Source organism: Leucoraja erinacea, chromosome 33 (assembly GCF_028641065.1).
Source record: "Leucoraja erinacea ecotype New England chromosome 33, Leri_hhj_1, whole genome shotgun sequence".
Classification (NCBI taxonomy): domain Eukaryota; kingdom Metazoa; phylum Chordata; class Chondrichthyes; order Rajiformes; family Rajidae; genus Leucoraja; species Leucoraja erinaceus.
Genome location: NC_073409.1, coordinates 8743707 through 8763741, shown reverse-complemented (window position 1 = coordinate 8763741; position 20035 = coordinate 8743707). Strand labels below are relative to the sequence as shown.

The following is a 20035-nucleotide window of genomic DNA, read 5'->3' as shown; positions in this document are numbered from 1 at the left end:
TTGGAAATGGAAAGAATGCTGGCCCAGAGGTTTACGGCACAGGGGATAGGAGTCAAGAGAGCGAGGTTGGAAATCATTTTTTTATTTTTTTTTTTTTTTAATTGGTAGCACTAAGATCAGATTCTTACTGTCGAATCAATACAGGACTTGGATGTGAATGTCAGAGGAATGATAGGTTGAAATTACATGAAACTGGTGGTGTTTATGTACAGCGAGAAAGGTTGTTTAGGACTATTGCATGGTATAGATTAATGGAAAGTTGCACAGCGTGTTGGCAGATTGAATTTAGCCCTGATGGGTGCGAGGTGGTGCATTTTGGGAAGTCGTAAAGGGTTAAGACTTGTACAGTAAATGGTAGGGCATCAAAGATTGTTAATGGGGGGGCGCTGCTCTGGCAGCAGCCATGTCAGCAGCGCGCCAGTTTTTTTTATTTTTTAGTATGTTTTAAAGTATGTATTTAATGTTCCTTCGTGTGTTTTGTGTGGGGGGTGGTGTGGGGTAAGGGGGAAACCGCTTCGGTCGCCTCCTCCATGGAGAGGCAAGTTTTTCCAGGTCGCCTCCCCCGTGGCCTAACATCAAGGATCGGCGCAGCCTTTCCCGGAGACACGCCCGGGGCTTCAGCGGCGGGCGCAGCGTGGACTCTCGTTGTGGAGCGGGTGAGCCCTCGCTGGAGGGGAGCGCTCAGTTTAGCTGGCCCAGGGCTGCCGGCAGCCTGAAGCCGCGGTCTGCAGAGTTCCAGCTGGCGTGGCGTCTACAGCCCGGGATCCCTCGTGGGGGACCCGGGGGAAGAAGAAGCCATCAGTGCCAGCGCACGGCCAACTTCTACCGTGGGTCCGGCATGGACTCACCATCACCCCTGGAGGGGAGCTTCGACCGCCGGCCTTGCAGTCTACGGTGCTTCTGGCTGCGGCGGAGTCTTTAAATCTTGACCGATCGGCCTACACCATCTTAAAGCGCAGCCTCTGGTGAGGAAGAGCCGATCCTGGACTGACTCTGGACTCTGGTCCTGTCCACGGGGGGGGAAATGGAGGAGGACTGGCCAAATTTTGTGCCTTCCACCACCGTGATGAATGCTGTGGTGGATGTCTGTGTTACAGTGATTGTGGCTGTGTGTTCTTTATTATTGTACTGCTGCTGACAACCCAAATATCCACCGACCCTGGTTGTGTGGCAATAAATTATATCTATCTAGCTGTCTGTCTAATGAATGAAGGGACTTTAGGGTTCAAGTCCATAACTCTAAAAGTGAAGAAAGTAAAATTGTAGAAAGAATGGTGAAGAAGTCACATAGTTTGCTTGCCTTCATAATATACAAAATATCAAAGCTGTGACGTTATATTTTGCTTCAACTTAGACCCCATTTGGGAGTATTCTGTGCAGATCTGGACAGAGTGCAGAGGCAATTCACCAGGATGTTGCTTGATGGAGGAATTTTGTAATGGGGAGAGATTGTGTATGATGGGTTGGTTCTTCCCAAATCAAAGGAGGCCGGGGGTGACCTGAAAGAATAATGCAGGTTTATAATTGTATAAGTATCTTTTTCCCATGCTAGGGTATTAAAAAGGCATAGGGTTTTATGCGATTGTAGAAAAAAGGCATAGGTTTTGTGAGATAGTAGAATCGGATGCAATCACCTGGTTTAAGAGACAGTTGGAAAGGCACGAGTAGACTGAGCAAAGAAGCACAAATGAGGGAAAATGGGAGGAGTGCAGATAGGTGCAAAGGTTGGCATGGACATGATCAGCCAAAGGGCCTGTTTCTCTGCTGTACAACCGATTCTAAATCTGCGTGGATTAAATGACACTATGTGCCAGTGTTCGGTCTCCAATATGAAAAGGTTGATTTCAGGACATACCAAAGCACTTCCAGTCAATTAAGTTACTTTTAAAATGTTGTCACTGTTGCCATTGCAGGAAACAAAGCAACTTATTTGCACACATGCAATTTCAAGAATGAAGCTACGATGACAATTTAAAAAGTTATTTAACCAAGACAAATGTGCTACATTATCATGCAAATATTACCATGGAATCGCGTAGCTTGAGAATGCATATGGGATCCGCCTTTAATAACCCATGCATCCTAGGCATTGCAACATTCCCTCAGCACATGAGAACATTAATGCTAAATGTTTTCTTAACTTTTCTGAATGGGGTTTGGAACCCAATTTAGTTATGGGAGAACAACCAGGGCTCATACCATTAGAGATTAACTGAAGAATGACAATACAAACAGTCCAAATCAATGCACATTTGTGACATTGTCTATTTTACATTTCCTCTTATGAGTTGTAAAGTCCCACACACCTTCTTAATTCTATTGCACGCCGAATGCGCTCCACTCGGATTAAACGCTCACGGGTTTTTTGTTGTTTTATTTTCTCAAATGACAGAATATCCTTTCTATCCTTGAAGTTTAGTTTAGTTACAACACGTTTTTCTCTACTTCTGGAACTTGATGCCTGTAAAGTGTTAACAAACACATTTGTTAATCACTAAAAATGTCAATGATGATTTTCTTAATGTATCTCTATTCTATCGATAACTCAAGGCAACGTAGTCAACAAATATTCAAGGTTCGAATTCAAAAATATTTGAGTATGATCCAAATGTTGGATGATTCAGTTGTTTCAAATATGGTTGTCAAAAACAAGTTTCAAAAATCAATTCCTAATACTTCTATGAAAAATTTAGGTGCCTTTCTCAAACACGAAACAAAGTTAAATATCTCTATATTTTCATCTCTTTTTTTGTTAAGTTTATAGCTGGAAGAACAAGCAGGTGAAAATGCCTCAAGCTTCTTTCAAGGCAAACCAAATAGATAGATTACAATAAAGAAGAGCTTGTTATTCCCCTTCTCATCATTCCATTCCTGTGAAATTAGCACCAAGGACTTTTGGAATTCAGTGGAAAAGTAAACAGTATTTGGTGCTTTCATCATGGAAAACTGTCTGCAGACTATAATGACACCGGACAATATCATCAAGCACATACTGAAGACTTCTAACAGACAATAAGCCAGGAATAAATGGTGAGATTCGACAGCTAAGAGCACTAGGTTAAAGTTTCAATGTGCACATAATCTTCCTGTGGTGTTTTAAATATTGGCTGCAAAAATATTCTTAATTAAATTTCAAAGCCTTTTTTTGAGCAAATCACAATAATTCTGTGTTTGCGATTGAAAGTTATTTTTTTAAGACAAAGTTAAGTGTTTAATTATCATGTGTACCAGCAATATAATAATGACATTCTTACTTGCTGCAGCATTCCAAGCCCATTAATGTTTAACACAAATAAATATACACAAATGAAAAATACAACAAATTAATAATCAGTAATACAAAGTAACTAAACCATAAACAAAAGTGCGCAGTGCAACCAAAACAAAGTTGCTGCGGTTGGGTTGTGATGGATGTTGTGCCTTGTTCAGGAGCCTGATGTATGCTGGGAAGAAGCTCTTCATGAAACTGGAGATAAATGGCTTCAGGCTCCTGTACCTTCTCCCCGATGATGGTAGGGAGATGACACCCAGGGTGGTTTGGGTCTTTAATGTTATCAGCGCCTTTGAGCCAGCTCCTCATATAGATCCCTTGTCACTATCAGTTTGACTGTCTGTTGTAATAGCACCAAACACACGAGTTCAGCATAATTACAACAGAAAAATCCTGTTTATATATGTTGATAATCACAGGTTTATAGCTATCTTTCATAGTGTGTTTTGAGAAAGTTAATGTAAAAATGTTTTGATATGGAAACAAACTCAGCAAACATTTGGAGTGTACAAATACTGTGAAAAGATGTAAAAGAAGAAAGATAATATACATTAGGTCTACTTTGTGCTTGGCCCACCATAAATGGTTACCTGATCACTTTTGACTTTCTTTGCAGTTTTTACGCTAACAACTGGTTCACCTTTAGCCATGTCAATAACCACCATCCGATGAGGACTCTTCACATCTAAAATAAAAATCAAGTAAAGTTTATGAAATGAGACAGCCATCAAACGCAATCACCATTGGATCCCATTACTCCCCCGACACCTCCAGGCTGGGGCCAGTGACGTCACTGGGTCCTGTGCCCTTCCCCTGCTACTGCCCCAGCCACATTCCCTATGCCTCACTTCAACATCACCCTGCATTCCTCTGATCTTCCTCCCACCTTGGCACCCTCCCTCCTCAGATTATGTGTCCGACATCAGCCCCAACCCCCGCTGTCTCTTCACAATTCCACCCAACCCCCCCTTCTCTGATGCGCAGTGGTCTAGCCTCAGCAGCCCCCTGCGCACACAACTTCTTCGTGCGTGGTGTCGACAGCCTAAAGTTCTAGGACAACTTGTTCTATTTGATTGTGTACACCAGGTTGATTGCATTCGTCGAAACAGGGTAGACCACGTGAAGGTTGCAATCTCCCACCCCCGCACGCTACTCAAGAATTTAAAATCCCACCATGTCAAATTATTTTTCCATCGTCTTAGCACCTAACCTATTATGTTGGCAAGGAATCCTGAACCACACCACCCCACCCACCTCCCAATGTTTGACTCCAACTTCCATCTCCAACATTCTGTCTCCTGGATGCACTCTGCTAGTTTTCTACCCCATGTCATCTATTCTCTCCTTCACATGACTCATCTGCCAATCAACCCCTTCTTACCTGAAGCCACCTTGTCCTAACTCTTGCCCTACCCCCTCACCTTTCTCAACATTATCCTTCCACTGATGTATCCGACCTCAAGAACCTACAGCAGTCCCTTTTTTTTTAACTATCATGTTACTCAGCAATTTTAAAAATATTTACTCTTTAAGATTTATGACAGGTAATGACAAAACAAGTGTTTCAACTCTGCACACGACAAAAACTTTGCAACTGGTGAGCAAAAAAAAAATTCAGATTTAAGTATCTTGCACCATATTCAGAAATACATACTCTTTCGCCTCTTATCATCCATTTTTTTGGAATGTCCATGGTTAATACTCTTTGAGCATTCCTTCTCATCCTTTTTACTTTCTGCTTTCTTTGTGGAGCCTGACCCATCCTTGTTCTCTTTTCTGTCCCCAGGTTTGTCAGTTTTCTTATCCTCTTTTTTGGAAGAAATTTGGCTCCTTTGTAATTAGAATAAGAAAAGTTAGATACTCAATAATAATAGGATCATTAAAATTACAACATTTTCTAAAATTCCAAGTGTTCTCCCGAGTTTAAAAAAATAAAATCAAACTCGTGGTAAGCACGTGGAATGAACGTAGTGGGTACGCCTGAGCTCGGGGACGTCTCTTAGCAGCTCGTAATGCTAACGAAAGGTACTCGGGAAACGCGGTAAGCTCAGGAAGACTCGTGAAGATGTTTTAACGTGTTGAAAAATGTTCACGAGAGCCCCGAGTACCGACGAGCGGCCATTACTGTAAATCTCCGAGTTCGAATCAGGGCAAACTAGGTAGAACTCTTGGAATGTACTCGTACCGTGGGACAGGGCTTTAAATGTTTATGCTTTGACAAGGTCAGGCTTGAGTGTGACATTTCAGTGTTCAATGAAGGGCATGTTTATTGATTATGTTTAGATATGAAAAATAACACCAGAGTAAGATTCAAGAACTTAATTAATATCAATCAATGGTGATAAAGGTTTTAAAAGTCAGGAAATTACTAAAAATGTAAAATGATTAAATGAGGAAGAAAGTCAACAGGAACAAATAGATGGGATGTTCAAAGGACCTTCTTTTCACAAATCTAAATCACCAGCCACCATGCACTTACCTACTGCTGGCCTTTCCACTAGTCGAAAACTTTTTATCGCTACTATTTCTGCTTGAACTCATCTTCCCAGTCCCATCTTTTGTAGTGGACTCTTTTTTAAAGGGATCATTTTTAACCTGAGTGGACAAATGAAAAAGTGAATGTTAGAAAGGGATCAAAATTGACAGGCAAATTTCTACACTTTTAAAATTAGACAAAATCCATAATTGTAGAACTGTTTCCCAAGAAAAGTGAAAATGTAAAATAGCACACAAAACACAGCCTCCTGGATCAGAACATCCATTTACTCATTTTGAACATCAGCCATTCTTGCCTTGAGAACTAACCGTACAAACAACGCTTAATCTATAAATATGGTGAAGAATCTGTGCCTTTGTGGGCTTCTTTTAATAATTCTCCATTGCGATTTTTTTTTAATACTCCCATTTTTAATAGTAATTTCCTACAACAAGAAAACTCCCCCAAGCAGGTATTGGACTAACACCACCATTGTAGTAATATATGAAAGTGTAAGTCTATATACACATAAATGTAAACATATGGAAATAAGGCAAAAGGACTAATGTACAACGGCTAATAAGGACTGAATTATATGCACAAATACAGAATCATAGAATTGTTATGATACAAGCTATTCAGCCCCTCCAATAAATGCACATACACATTAAGGTTGTCCTTAACTCTGCTCTTTCCCCATAGCCCTGCAAATTATTCCCTCTTATCTATCTACCAATTTTTTTCTGTATGCACTGACTTTGTTTCCACTGTCACCACAGAGAGGAAACTTCATACATCTACCATTCATTGCTGAAAAAGAAAACCCCTCATATCTCCATTGTAAATCTATGGTCCAGAACTAGAGAGCAACAACCTACTCATCCAATCTGAACCCATCTTAATCTTGTCCACCTCTAGTGCTGCTTTTTACTTGGCTTCATCTGGATACAGTCCAAAATCTTTGAAAATCAACAAATTTACAGAAACGTACAACAATCCCTGTATATATTTAAGTTGAAGTAAAGCCCATGAAAACAGTGTTGAATTCATGATTTGTAATTATGTGATGCTAATATGTTGGATAAACATACTGTATATACAGAAATACTGATAATAAAAATGGCTATGAGAATTTAAAATAGTGAAAAGTATAAGTGATCCACTATACAGAGCTGCCAAGTTTTGTCAGAGCATTTCAGTATTCCAGTACCCGAAAACCAGTATTTTTACGGGGTGCAATTTTGCAGAAAAACATTATTTTTCATGTGCGGTCATACCCATGGAAGAGTACAAGAATGCATAACTTTGCTACCAATTGACATGTCTTCTACGCACCTTACTTGACAGTGCATTCATTACCATCTCTTTGTATACTGCTGTTTGAAAGGCTGCTTCATGCTTTTAGCACAAGATGATAATATAGAAGCCATTTTGGAAGTTTCCCTCTCTGTGTAAAGCCCATATCACCATGTGTAAAGGCAATAGCGCCATGTGTAAAGGCAATAGCGCTCCAGGTGGGAGCGCTATTTTTAGAACCCATAGCGTTTGAAATTCCCATGCATTAAACTGACAGCGCTGTTTAAACCTGGAGCGGGACAGGCGGATCAAAGCTTACAAAAATAATTATCCAGGTCTTGAAATTTAAAATAGATTTAATCTGCTATAATTTTTAAAGTTACAGTATGACTTTTAATATCCATGCATTTTTTAAGCAGCAAGATGAAAGGAAGTCGGGCTGATTTAAAAAATCTGTATTTTACAAAGCAAACCCGTACATCCGTATTCTGATCGCATTTCTGTACTACTTGGCAGCTCTGACTATATAGATTAAAATTAAGGAGTGGTTTCTCAATATTTCTCAGGTATTTTACATTAATACTAGGTATGTTGCAAAGCCTACCTGAAGCGTCGCTGAAAATCTGTCCCAGCCCGTGTGCGCGATTTTGGCGCCATTTAGAGGGGGGGGGGCGGGTTTAAAACGCGATTTTTCACTAGGCTGTTCAAATCGAGGTTTTTCAGCCTAGTTAATTATTAACGAAAAATCGCTGGAAGATTCCGTAGCTGGAGCTATTTTTAGTTTTAAGGGCTTTCTATACTTGTTATAGTAGGTTAAAAATTAACCTCTAAACCCCCGACTGCCGGCAACCGGCTGGATCTCATACAGCGGACAACAGAAGGTAGGCTGTTTATTTTTACGTTAAAAAGGGCTTCTTAAGATCCCTTTATACAAAGTTTAAAGTTGCGAGTAGCTAATTTTGGGCCCATTATATCCCGCAGTATTTTTCTGGGCATTTGAGGGCACAAGTCTAGCGCAATGTGAGCGTTCTAAACCAGCGCATTCACAGCATCCCACTAGCAAGCGGATTTAAATGGACTTTAATTTACAGCAATTGAACACTAAATTCCTTCCATTTGGCCTATAAATTAATATAAATTACTTAAAAATCATGTTTTATTGTGAATTATTTGTGAATATTATTTGGACACTTAGGCTATTTAAAAATGTTAATCATTTATTAAGAAATGGATAGATGTTTAGATCTAGTAATTGAAGTCTGAAATTAGCTACAATTGGGTAAATAACTAATTATATGCTTTAATTTCAGGTCATCCAAGTAAGATTATTTTATATTTGTTTCAGAATGTTTCAATCTATGATAACTGAAAATTTCATTCAGTTCTCTTAATTTTTAAGAAAGTTATGGGCTTTTGACTGTCCACGATCACAGCTTTTTTGTTATGTCCATAGAAAATCAATAGGGAACAAGATGCTAATTTCCAAGTATGTAAATGGCCATAACGTTTTAAATACTTGAGATATGAAAGTGAATTAGGTGTCAAATTAAACTTATTTTTATGCTTTATCTGATGGGATAAATTGCAGACTTGATTCTTAAAATGTCAAAATTTTGTAACATTGCTATTAATACTAGAAGTTCAAAGATTCAGTCCATTCTTCACAACTGTCTCGCTGCTTGCATTTTGTGCCACTGAAGGAAAATGCAGCAACATTGCATCAGAAGATTTAACACATTGAAGATAAAATACAATTGTTTATTCTCTCTATTTCTTGTCCATGTAAAAATATTTATTTGTGCATGGGATTTTTCTTCCCTTACCCAAAATTGTACTATTGCTTTTACATTTTTATAACATAAATTGAGTAATACTAATCATTCCTTCTGCGTAGTAATATTTGAACTGAAGAAAAACTGTACCTTTAGAATGAGGTCCTTCATCTTCAGTAGTCCTAGATTATTTTCTGTATTGACAGATCATAATTTTAAGGTGCAACTTTTGAGTAGGAATATTTTGTTGCTTTAAATGCAGACTTGCCCAAATGAGCCTCAACTAAGAGTGCTAACAAACAGTCCAATTACAAGAACTAGAGTTAGCAGGGAAGTATATGGAAAGGATGGATGGAATTGGTGCATCACATGAACTTAATTTAATCTTCATGCAAAAGTCATACAGACTTTCTTCATTACTTCATTTTTCTCAGTGACAAAGGCATCTAATAATGAAATAATTAAAAGCTATTCTGTCAGAATCATGTTCCGTATGATAAAGCCTGAAAACCTGTGTGCATGGAGCACACAGTGAGAACATTTTTTTCAAAAAGTTGCCAACTCCCGTGACTGTTCTGGGCTTCCTGATAGTTGGAATGATAATGTTAAGGACCTATGTTCCAACCCAAACTCGTGGGAATCCAGCAGCAGATTATCAGCTTCCTTTTATTTTCCATCAATCACTATGAGAAATTCTTCCATATAGATTCACATACTCTATTCATTTTTACATAATAATTCATTTGAATTACTGTTCCTCTGGCCATGGTTTGGTACATTAACACTCCCCACCACAATTTTTGTAAACTTTTCCCACTCTTCTCCATTGGCTCATCAGCTGTATTATTTACTGTAATTTGTGCCAAATGCAAATGTTTTCCAATTATAATTATTTTGCAACAGATCATCATAATAGAGAGAATTGAAAGTTAGAACATTGAAGACAAGCTTTATAGTCGAAGGGATAACAGATATATTTTAAACACATTTGTGTATATTAATACAGATATTTAGTGTTTTTTTAAAAAAAAAACGAATGCTTTTATTTCTGGGTTTTAGAAATGCGAATCATGGTTAAGTCAAAGGCAAAATACATTTTTGGAATAATTACTTTCTCAACAGAAACCTGCTGTCCATCCAGCTCTGTGCGATGAAGGTGAGATATACACCTAGTCACTTCTGCACTCGAAGACATGGTTACAAATCCATAACACCGAGCACCAGGACTCCGTGCATTGGTTACTACTTTGGCGCTCAGAACCTATAACAAAATGTAAAAAAACATCACTAATTATGATCACTTCAAAACGAAGTTACTTAGTATAAAGTAATTTAATCTTAACAGAAAAAAAGTACACACCTTGCCATATTTACTGAACACATTTTTTAGATCAGCTGCTTTGGTATTGGAGGACAAGCCACTGATCCACAGGTTCTTGGATGAACTGCTACTGCTGCCACTGCTGGTCCCGGTACTGCTATTACCACCTCCTATGATATGGACCAAAAATAAAATCACTACCTTGATATTCAATTATGAGTATATTCAAAGTACAACTGAAATAAACTTTTTTTTTTGTATCTATAAACTGCAGTTCATATTCATCTGATCCACAATGTGCCATCTGACCCACAATGACTCTCAGAGAAGCAACATCAGTATCAGAGATCTCATTCTCATCTTCAAATTCCAACAGACTTTACACCTTCCCATCACTAATAGGAAGCAGTTCCAAATCTCCATATCTCTTCTCAAAATGTTGGCATTCTTTATGACATGAATAGTGGCCTTTTTCCCCCAACTACCTACACCCTTGGCTCCAAATGTTTCTTTCTCACATACTCAGCCTTCAATGGATTTCCAAATTTCACATAGATTAACATGTACATTTGCAATATATTTAAGACTGATGGGTTAATCTGGTCTCACCTTTTTCATCTTTAGAAGTAGTCTTATCTTTCGAATCCTTACTTGAACTATGAACACAAAACAATGTTAGAATAAAGGAAACACTGATTCAAATAAAGGTCGAGCTAATTGTTCAATGCAGCACCTAAAGTATTCATTAGCACAAAATAACACCATGTCCCCAAAAAGCACCAAAACTAAAAGTGCAGACAAAATTATAAAGTTATGAAGAATCTTTAGTCATAAACGTACCAAGCCAACAACACCTATATTTGAACAGAATGGTTCCAAAATCGACTCTTGCATTGACTTTCCAAAGCTGAATGAAGATCTAGATTTGTGCAAATTCTATTCAGTGAGCAAATCATAATCTTCTCCAGTAATCAGGAGTGGTGGATATGATTCCATTGCAAGAATTCTCCTTACTTGATTGTAAAATTCGCACACAAATGTGCCGATTGTTCAGGATCAACTCAAGACTTTCAAAACAAAACTTGTAAAATTTCAATAAAAACAAAAAACCTGACCAAAAAACCTAACTATGAGTAGAGAATAAAAATAAGATACCAAAAAAAAGTCAGTCTTGCATCGTCTTTGGAAAAAAAACATGTAATGTCTTTTAAAATGAGCTGCAATATACTGTTAGGTCTCAGGTTAAGAACCATGATTACTCGCAAATGCATACTGATCTGACTGTTGGTACTCAGTATCATAAATTGACATAGAAAAACAAACCTCTTTGCTTGACCGGATGCCCCAGATGAGGGGCCTTTCTTTGAAGAATCTTTCTCTTTCTCTCCAGCTTCAGCTTTTCTGGACCCTTCTCTGGTCTCCTTCTTCGCTGACTCTGCTTTAGATCCCTCCTCCTTTCTTCCTTCCTTATGGATTTTTTCTTTCTTTCCCTCAATTTTGACTTCTCCCTTCATATCGTCCTGGGACTGGGAATCCTTTTCAGCAACGGTTTTATTCTCACATTTTGGAATTTTCATTGTTTTACCTGTTTCCAAGAGATCATCACCATCGAAGTCTAATGTGATGGCATCTTCTGCTTGGATTGTGACTGATATATTGTCATCATCCACTTCTTTCAAAGATGCATTAGGTTCAGTTTCATCTTGAATTGTTTGCTGTGCCTCTGCAAGGCCTTGTTCTGAAGGTAGAAATTTAGACACTTCACGAGAACCGTCATCTATATCATCTACATCTGAGGGATTTAACAGGAATAAACATGGCAAAGTACAGGTTTAAATGTCAAAATGTTACCTAGTAGGTGACCTTATCATTGATATATAAAAAAATACAATTTACCTAAAATGTGAAGGTTAGAAAACTACAAGGTGCATGTAAATCTGAATTCTTCAGTGACAAATTGCAATACCTTTAATACAAAGTTTTCCATGGTAATACAAATATCCTTAGAAGGAGATGCTCTTTGGTGCATGAATCCCATTTGCAATCCTTTCCACGTGATGCAATCTGTCTTTATCCAGCCACGATGAGTTTCTGTTTGGATTCATTACTTCAGGAAAGTGCAAATGTCCACCATGATCTTCGATTTGACAATCATTTCTGGCAAAGTTTGTTGGATGAAATGTTCCATGCAAGCCATGCTGTCCACTCTAGTCATCCAGATTCTGAAGGACATCAACCATCTTCAAAATAATTCCACACTGTTATACCACATCTCATAGAATTCATCTGTCCGTCTTCTTATCACTCGTTATGGAGAATGGATGTCAAAACGATCAGGACGAATGTCTTCGGCAAAATCAACATCTTTTTTCATATCCCATCTAAATGACACATCAGTGACAGTCTTCAACAGTTTTTCCCCCAAAAAAGTTGCATCCATATTCTGTCGAGTCCTTCAGATTTCCAAAGCAGATCAATGTTCATAGGTTTGCCTCAATTTATTTTGGTTTATTGGACAAACTATGTTTACTATAAAAATCAGAATCTCTACTCTTCAGATTCTAGCGTACCAATTCTAGTAGTGCAAGTAAAGTAAATGCATATCACAATCAGTAGAAAGAACCATGCAGTTTCTCAAGCTTGAAAACATAAAATTTCAGAGAATTAAGGACAATTTGATGAAATAAAATTGTTTCTTGGGAGAAGAAATGCTCCAACATCAAGGGAAAGAAAACAAATATCCTGGTATTATCCCAACTGTTGAATATTAATAATGACTTGGTTGTCAAAATCACAATGAGAAGAGAATGTACTGGGTTTTATTGGAGTAAGATTAACAGGTAAAACTGAGTGTCATGATGGAAAAAAATGGACATCAATATATCTCAGTTTGTGTTGTGCAGATTCATACATGCACTACAGTAACTGGTAAGTTTAGTTTTGCACCTTTTTACAAGTCACATTTGGATATTTTTTTTAATATAACTTCCACAAAATAGTAGATCATTAATTTATTTTTATACAAGTTCCAGTGCCTTGTAATGGCTTTCCAACCTTCATCTACTGATCAGACAGTACAAGGTAAATTAAAGGGAATATACAAACTTTGCAAAGGGCGTGTCGACCATAACATACCTTTTTCATTCTCATCCTCTTCAGCTTCCTGAAATATCAGTTTAAGGCATTTTTTTAAAAACATGAAATTGCTGAATGTGTCAAATTTTCATTCTTAGAAACAATATATAAGGATTTGAGCATTGGGAAAATATAACTTATCAACAGTGTAGATCAGAGGTCGGCAACCTGGCCCGTAACCCCAAAATCATCCGGCCCGCATGTGGATTTTTTCCCCCCGTAATCTTCCGGCCTGCCAAGCGCGGCCGAGCTCTAGCTGTACCGCATCCTGTGCAAAGCCACGCACCTTCTGTGAACATGTTTAAGAATGAATTGCAGATGCTGGAAAAATCGAAGGTAGACAAAAATGCTGGAGAAACTCAGCGGGTGAGACATGCAAGGATTGCATGAGGCTGCCTCACCCGCTGAGTTTCTCCAGCATTCTTGTCTACTATCTGTGAACACGCGATTTGATGCCTGCCATCCGGGGCGGGATCCATGTGTACACGTGATAGATGTGGCCCGCCACCCACTCAGACATGCATTCATGCCCCTATGCAGAACAAGGTTGCCGACCCCTGGTCTAGATGGACACATGAAGAATAAACATTTACCGATCTACCAGTGCGTGTTCAGTGGTCATTAAATTACATCCCAAGCACAGACAGCATTATTACTCAGAATCAGAGGTGTTTGAACCAAAAGTATTTCTACAGCCATCAACAAGTACAAATTTTGCTAGTTTGCAAGCTCATTCAATTGCATATATTAACATTTTAAAGTAGAGTATGTAGTGTCTAAAACAGCTACCTTGTAATTTTTCAACAAATGACAGAAAGTCCAAAGCTAGTAATAACTGAAAATGCCAGTAAACAATGTGTAAAGTTGCATGCTAGAAGCAATTAAGATTCAAACATCAAAAGTACCAGGGTAATTAAAAATGTGTTTACTTCAATAAAATTAAATTATGAGAAAATTAATGTCACAATTCTATTGGCCATTACAAAAATATTACACAAAATACTGTTCACGATTAACAAAGTATCAAGTCCCCTCCTTTGACTCAACAAGACTATCCATCCAGTGAATAACTATGTCGAGGGTTACTCTTTCTCTCTCTCTTTTTTTCCCCAGGGCACACAGGCGATGTTGCCGACCCCTGGTCTAAACCAAACCCTTGATTCTGTCCTACAGCCCTTTTCACAAAATTTAGCAATTTAAATTGGGGGTGCGTCTTCGACGTAGGTGCGTCTTCATTGCAACAACCATGGAAGAAATTCCCAAGATTTCCATTCGTGATTGCTATTCGAAGTGTTTGGTCATTAGGCCGAACATTTACACAGAATATAGCGAATATGCTGGCGTAACTAAGCGTGCCAGACAGCATTTCTGGAGAAAAGGAATGGGTGACATTTCAGGTCGACACCCTTCTCACACTGAGAGAAAAGGTATTTACTGTATCCGTTGTTCAAGATGTGGACTCAAACATCAGCAAGACCAATCATAGACTGGGCGATCGTTTCGCTGAACATCTTCACTCAGTCCGCCTGTACCTACCTGATCTCCTGGTTGCCAAACACTTTAATTCCCATTCCCATTCCCACACTGACCTTTCTGGCCTAAGCCTTCTCCATTGTCAGAGTGAGGCTAAACGCAAATTGGAGGAACAGCATCTCATATTTCGCTTGGGCAACTTACAACCCAGTGATAGGAATTTTGATTTCTTTAACTTCAAGTAACCCCTATATTCCCTCCCTCCATCCCTCCCCCATGCAAGTTGCACCAGGTTTTCATTCTCACCTAGCAAACAACTAACATAATCAGTTTCCTTTATCATATTTACTTGTTTGCATATCTTTCATTCATTTGTTCTCTATCTCTCATCACCATCAATATTTCTCGTTTCCCTTTCTCCCCCCCCCACCCGACTGTCTGAATGAACTCAACCCAAAACGTTATCCATTCCTTCTCTCCAGAAATGCTGCCTGTCCCCGAGTTATTCCAGCATTTTGTGTCTATCTTCGGTTTAAACCAACATCCGCAGTTCCTTCTTGAACATTCACGCAGAAGAGTCTTGGTCAACTTATACCAAGTCTTCAGCCCATACATCATATCCATTATTAAGATTTAATTTAACTTGAATATTACTGTCCAACTCTCTTCTATCTCACTGCATTTTAAAGCTCGCATTTCTTTTGCATCTCTAAGCTTAACTTCAGAAATATATTCAATGGCATCTAAGCTCTATTTACAGAGGGTAAAGTAGAGGACAAAGCATACAACCCTCAAGTTTGTGCTCAGTCCCTTAATCTCTCCATTCACACTCATGACTGTGCTGCCAAGTATAGCTCCAACTCAATATTGAAGTTTGCTGATGATACTAATGTTGTCAGAAGGATCTACGATAACACGGAGTAAGCACAAAAAAGAAATTGGGAACTTTGACACGGTGGCAGAACAACAACCTAGCCCTTAATGTCAGCAAGATTTGGTTGTTGACCTAAGGAAGCACGAGATAGTGATGAACACTAATATGTCTTCATCAACAGAGCTGCTAAATACTTGGTAGACAGATTAAAGTTCCTTTACATTACTAGCAACCTTATCTAGTCTCTTCACATTGATGCAATGTTCAAGAAAGCACATCAGCAGATTTACTTTCTTAGATGTATCAAATGATTCAGCACGTTCACCATGATTCTCTCAAACTTCTACACTTGCTCTATAGAAAGTATTCCGATGGGATGCATCTCAATCTGGTATGGCAACTGTACTGCTGTTGTCCACCTGAATCAGCAGAGTGGTGAACACAGCCAAGTCCATCACAGGCTCATCATTGCATTCATCCAGTCTGTCTTCAAAGTTGCTTCAGGAAGACTGGAAATATCAAGGGTGTCTTGCCATCCCAGCTATTCCTTTTTTCTCTTTGACCTTCTGGGAGAAGATACAGGACTTGAAAGCCAAGACATCCATATTTAAGAACAGCTTCTTTCCCACTTTGATCAAACTAGTGAAGAAATAGTCTCTTTCACAACGTTCCCAGAAGTGCTGCCACATCCTCGTACTTTTTATGACCTCACTCAATTTTTTCATTATTGTACTTTCATATTTTGTTTTATACTATTTCACATTGCATTACAATCTTTGCACCATTTTGCTGTTCCGCAAACATCGTATTTATTGTTCTTGTACTTTGTTATTTATGCATACCATATACTCTGAGCTTCATGCAAACAAGGAATTCCATTACACTCTAGTGTATCTGACAATAAAGTTATCTGAATTATAAAATATTGTACATATACTAATGCATAATTATCCACCTTTACAGTCCCTATACCATGACAAAAAATTTGAAACAGAAAATCAATGGTTATTTAATATTGTGCATTATTTTAATGCCATTCTACTTACTTCTTTGGCAATACTTCCCAAACTGTAATCTTTGACCGCAAAGACAATAAAAATAGGGGAACAGAAAACCTTCCAATTTCCTCCCAAGCCACATGCCATCTTGTTGTGGAAATACACTGGCATTCCTCCATGGATAACTAATCAAAACCCACAACTCCCTTCTTAACTGTACACTCTAAATATTTACAAACTGTTCTAAACTCATTGCTACCTCCCAAGGAGGAGTAATCATGCACAATAAATGCTGGTCCATTGATGCCCATGGTTATGAATGAATAAAAAATGTCTATCCCCAGGCCACAGTCCACATCGTCCAGTCATTTACCTGTTGTACATTGTCACTATCTAGATTAAATGCAAGAGTGACTAATCCCTGGAAAGGCCAAGAAGTCACCACTTTGAAGAAAATGAGAAAATGACAGAAAGATACACAAAAACCTCAGCCAAATAGAAGTGCTAACCTCTTCATTTAGAAGGACATCCAGTTCTTCAAGAACAAACTCTTCATTTTCCTCCGCCTGAGAAAACAGCATGAATCACAATTCAATCCCATTTGTAAATTTGTCTTTATTTAAAAAATCCACCCTTAAATATTTAGCAGCAATGGAACACAGATGTGGTACTGGAGCCATAAACTGTAAACTAATGAAAATCCAACATACCACTTCAAGACTTTACATCAGTTTCAATGATAATTCCCTGATTACATGTACAGTAATTCAGCTCTCCTTATTCAAATATTTAACATAAAATAACATAACAGCAGCCTCTAATAACAGCAGTTGTCAACATTTTAGGAAATGTTGTTTTGCTTCAACAATACATTTGGCAAAATTTTCACCTAATCAGAAAATAATTTTGTGTTTTTATTTATATATATTGCTGAAAATTAAGGTGGAGTAGCAGGTAACCTAGAAGACAAAGGTGCTATATATATATATATATTTTTTAAAAGGTGCTATGTATAAAACCTTCTCTTGCCAAGGTGTCATCTTCCCAACCCTCCTACTTCTCCTTTTTTGGTTCAACCCTCTTTCCCCCAACCCCACCCTGAGAAGTGGTGTTAACAAAGATAATTTACCACTCCACTAGAACATTGTTGAAGTGAAACACCTCACACGTGGAGAATAAGTACCCCAAGAGGTCAATCATGTTAAAATGAAAATTCGTACAAGGAACATTCTTAAATCACGATACCTATAAAAAATTTTTTTTTACCACTTCACCCAAAACCTTGCCCTCCAAATTATGCTCTCACAGCAATGAAGCATTCCACGCTAGAGGCCGGAAAGGCTGCCTACAAAGATTTTCATAGTGCAGACCCCACTGAAAGTTGACAGAAGTTCAACACTGTATCCTATTTGGCAGTGAACGAGGCCCATTGATGGGAGCTTGCAGCAGCTGCTCCATGTGTGGAAAAATCCCCAGATACGTGACCTCTCACATCATCTCCCGTTGAGATCCCCCTTTCCTTCAACGTTTTTTTTGTTTGATTACCTTGCTAGCAATCAAGGTGGAGTTTGTTAACAAAGTCAGGAAAAAAACTGTACAGTTAAATAGGAGGAACCACAGCTTCTGCTTGCTCTGGCCCTCCTAGCACCAGCCCACACAGACTCTACAGCATGGGAAATTCATTGCTAGAATTGTGCCAGTTTCCTGGCACAGCAGTGAGATGCAGTGGAAAAAGTAAAGATATGCTCCAGGTACTACGAGGCTTAACAGCAGTCAGGCAGGGGTTCACACCAGGTTTCAAGCACAGCAGTGGGGACGGCAGGGGAACATGATGTTTCTGCACAACAGCGCTCAGTAACATCTCTCTAAACAAAATGCTCTTGTGAATCCTTTTAACACTTATTCCATTTGCATTCCCATTCCTAGGAATGCATCCTGAGTAGTGAGCAAGTTACTAATGAATCATCCACCATTCCTTTTTCTCATTGATTACCATCTTTCTTGTGAACTTTCGTGATTTTTTTTACATAGCTTGTATACAAATACACAACACTTGGCTCTTCTGATCCTTTATCTAGTTCTTCACACTCCAGAAAAATTACAATTTATTCAATCCAAGATGAATACCCTAACAATCTGTCCAAGTGTTTTTTTACCATCATGTCCTAGGGAACTTAATATTCCTTCTTTCAGTGAAAATTACAAGCTTTCTTACTAAACCATACCTGCCCGTTAGACTGCAGATCACATTATGAAAATGTATATATTTTGTTAAAAGCAAGAATTAACTTACACCATGCAAATCTGTGTATGTACCCTGACATTCTTAGAACAAATGCAATGGATTTAATTTGTTGCGTTTTCACTGGCAGATGCTGCCTGAAACTAATGTCGGTTAAAATAAGATTTACTGGCATGTAATATACTATAGAAAATAAATAGTGAGAAAGAAAATGAATTATATATTAATATTACAACATGATGAAAAACTTGAACATGTGTACGTTTTTAAGGAATTCATCATGGGCAGTTACTTCAACTACTTGATGCACGTTATATTACATCCTCCTACACAGGTAAAATGTAAGCACTGAATAAACTACTGCAACATATTTGAACATGGACAAAACATTTACCCAGAAAATCGTTTTGGGCAGAAATTCTGTTCAAATCTGGATTATCAATTGCTTTGGCTATTTTATGAAAGTCAGCTACTCCTGTACCTGGTCTTCTGGTTCTCCCTCATCCAGAGTTTCAGCACCAGGTTCACCTGCACTCACAGGCAATCGTCCAGTGAATGAATCACCATTTTCCTCCTTGGTTTCACTGATTTTGCGTTCCTCAAGTCCATCTTGATCACTTATATCCTGAAAATCACTCTGAATTGCTTCCATATCAGCTTCCACCTGTTACAAGACATTTATACTTCTCAATACAACTCAAAATTTAAGCTGACCTATGGACACTTTATGCACAATTGCTATTTAATGCACGTATAGCATTCACAGTTTTAGAGAAAATAGCTCTACCATCTGTTTCCCCCTCTGCTCTCACTAAAATTCATTCAACATCCTCAGCACCTCAGCAGAACAGTCCTCAATTTCTTTATGCTTCAGTGAATCATTACTTATTACTCCAGGGTGCTTGAGATAACACCTACATTCATAGCAGCTAGATTTTTTTTATTTTTTTTAATTTCCTCTTCTTAGTAAACAAAATGCGTTTCATTTTTGAGTTCTAAATAAACAATCCCATACTCTGGCAATAGCATAATTGTGCATATTAATTTCCATTTGTTGTGGTCCATGGCTCAACCTAAATATTTCTGTTCATTAATTTCTGAATTCCTTTAATCATAATTCCATCTCTAACCTCTAGCTCCCATTGCCAAATAATGTTTTAACAACATTGGAGCACTA

General features: G+C 38.3%; 1 protein-coding gene across 5 annotated transcripts in view; it reads right to left on the bottom strand.

Annotated features, from left to right (window-relative positions):
• sltm (SAFB-like, transcription modulator) overlaps positions 1–20035 on the bottom strand; it is a 49586-nt gene that overhangs the window by 18169 nt on the left and 11382 nt on the right. For 2 of the 5 annotated variants that reach the window (XM_055661211.1, XM_055661213.1), the window contains exons 4-14: positions 19340–19522; positions 17126–17182; positions 13272–13299; positions 11460–11928; positions 10746–10792; positions 10176–10306; positions 9927–10076; positions 5751–5866; positions 4926–5101; positions 3862–3956; positions 2307–2461 (exon numbers count right to left, since the gene is read on the bottom strand). In XM_055661211.1, coding sequence (XP_055517186.1) covers positions 2307–2461; positions 3862–3956; positions 4926–5101; positions 5751–5866; positions 9927–10076; positions 10176–10306; positions 10746–10792; positions 11460–11928; positions 13272–13299; positions 17126–17182; positions 19340–19522 — 1607 coding nt within the window. The remainder of the gene's footprint in view (positions 1–2306; positions 2462–3861; positions 3957–4925; positions 5102–5750; positions 5867–9926; positions 10077–10175; positions 10307–10745; positions 10793–11459; positions 11929–13271; positions 13300–17125; positions 17183–19339; positions 19523–20035) is intronic. The other 3 variants (XM_055661212.1, XM_055661216.1, XM_055661215.1) reach the window with 3 other exon arrangements.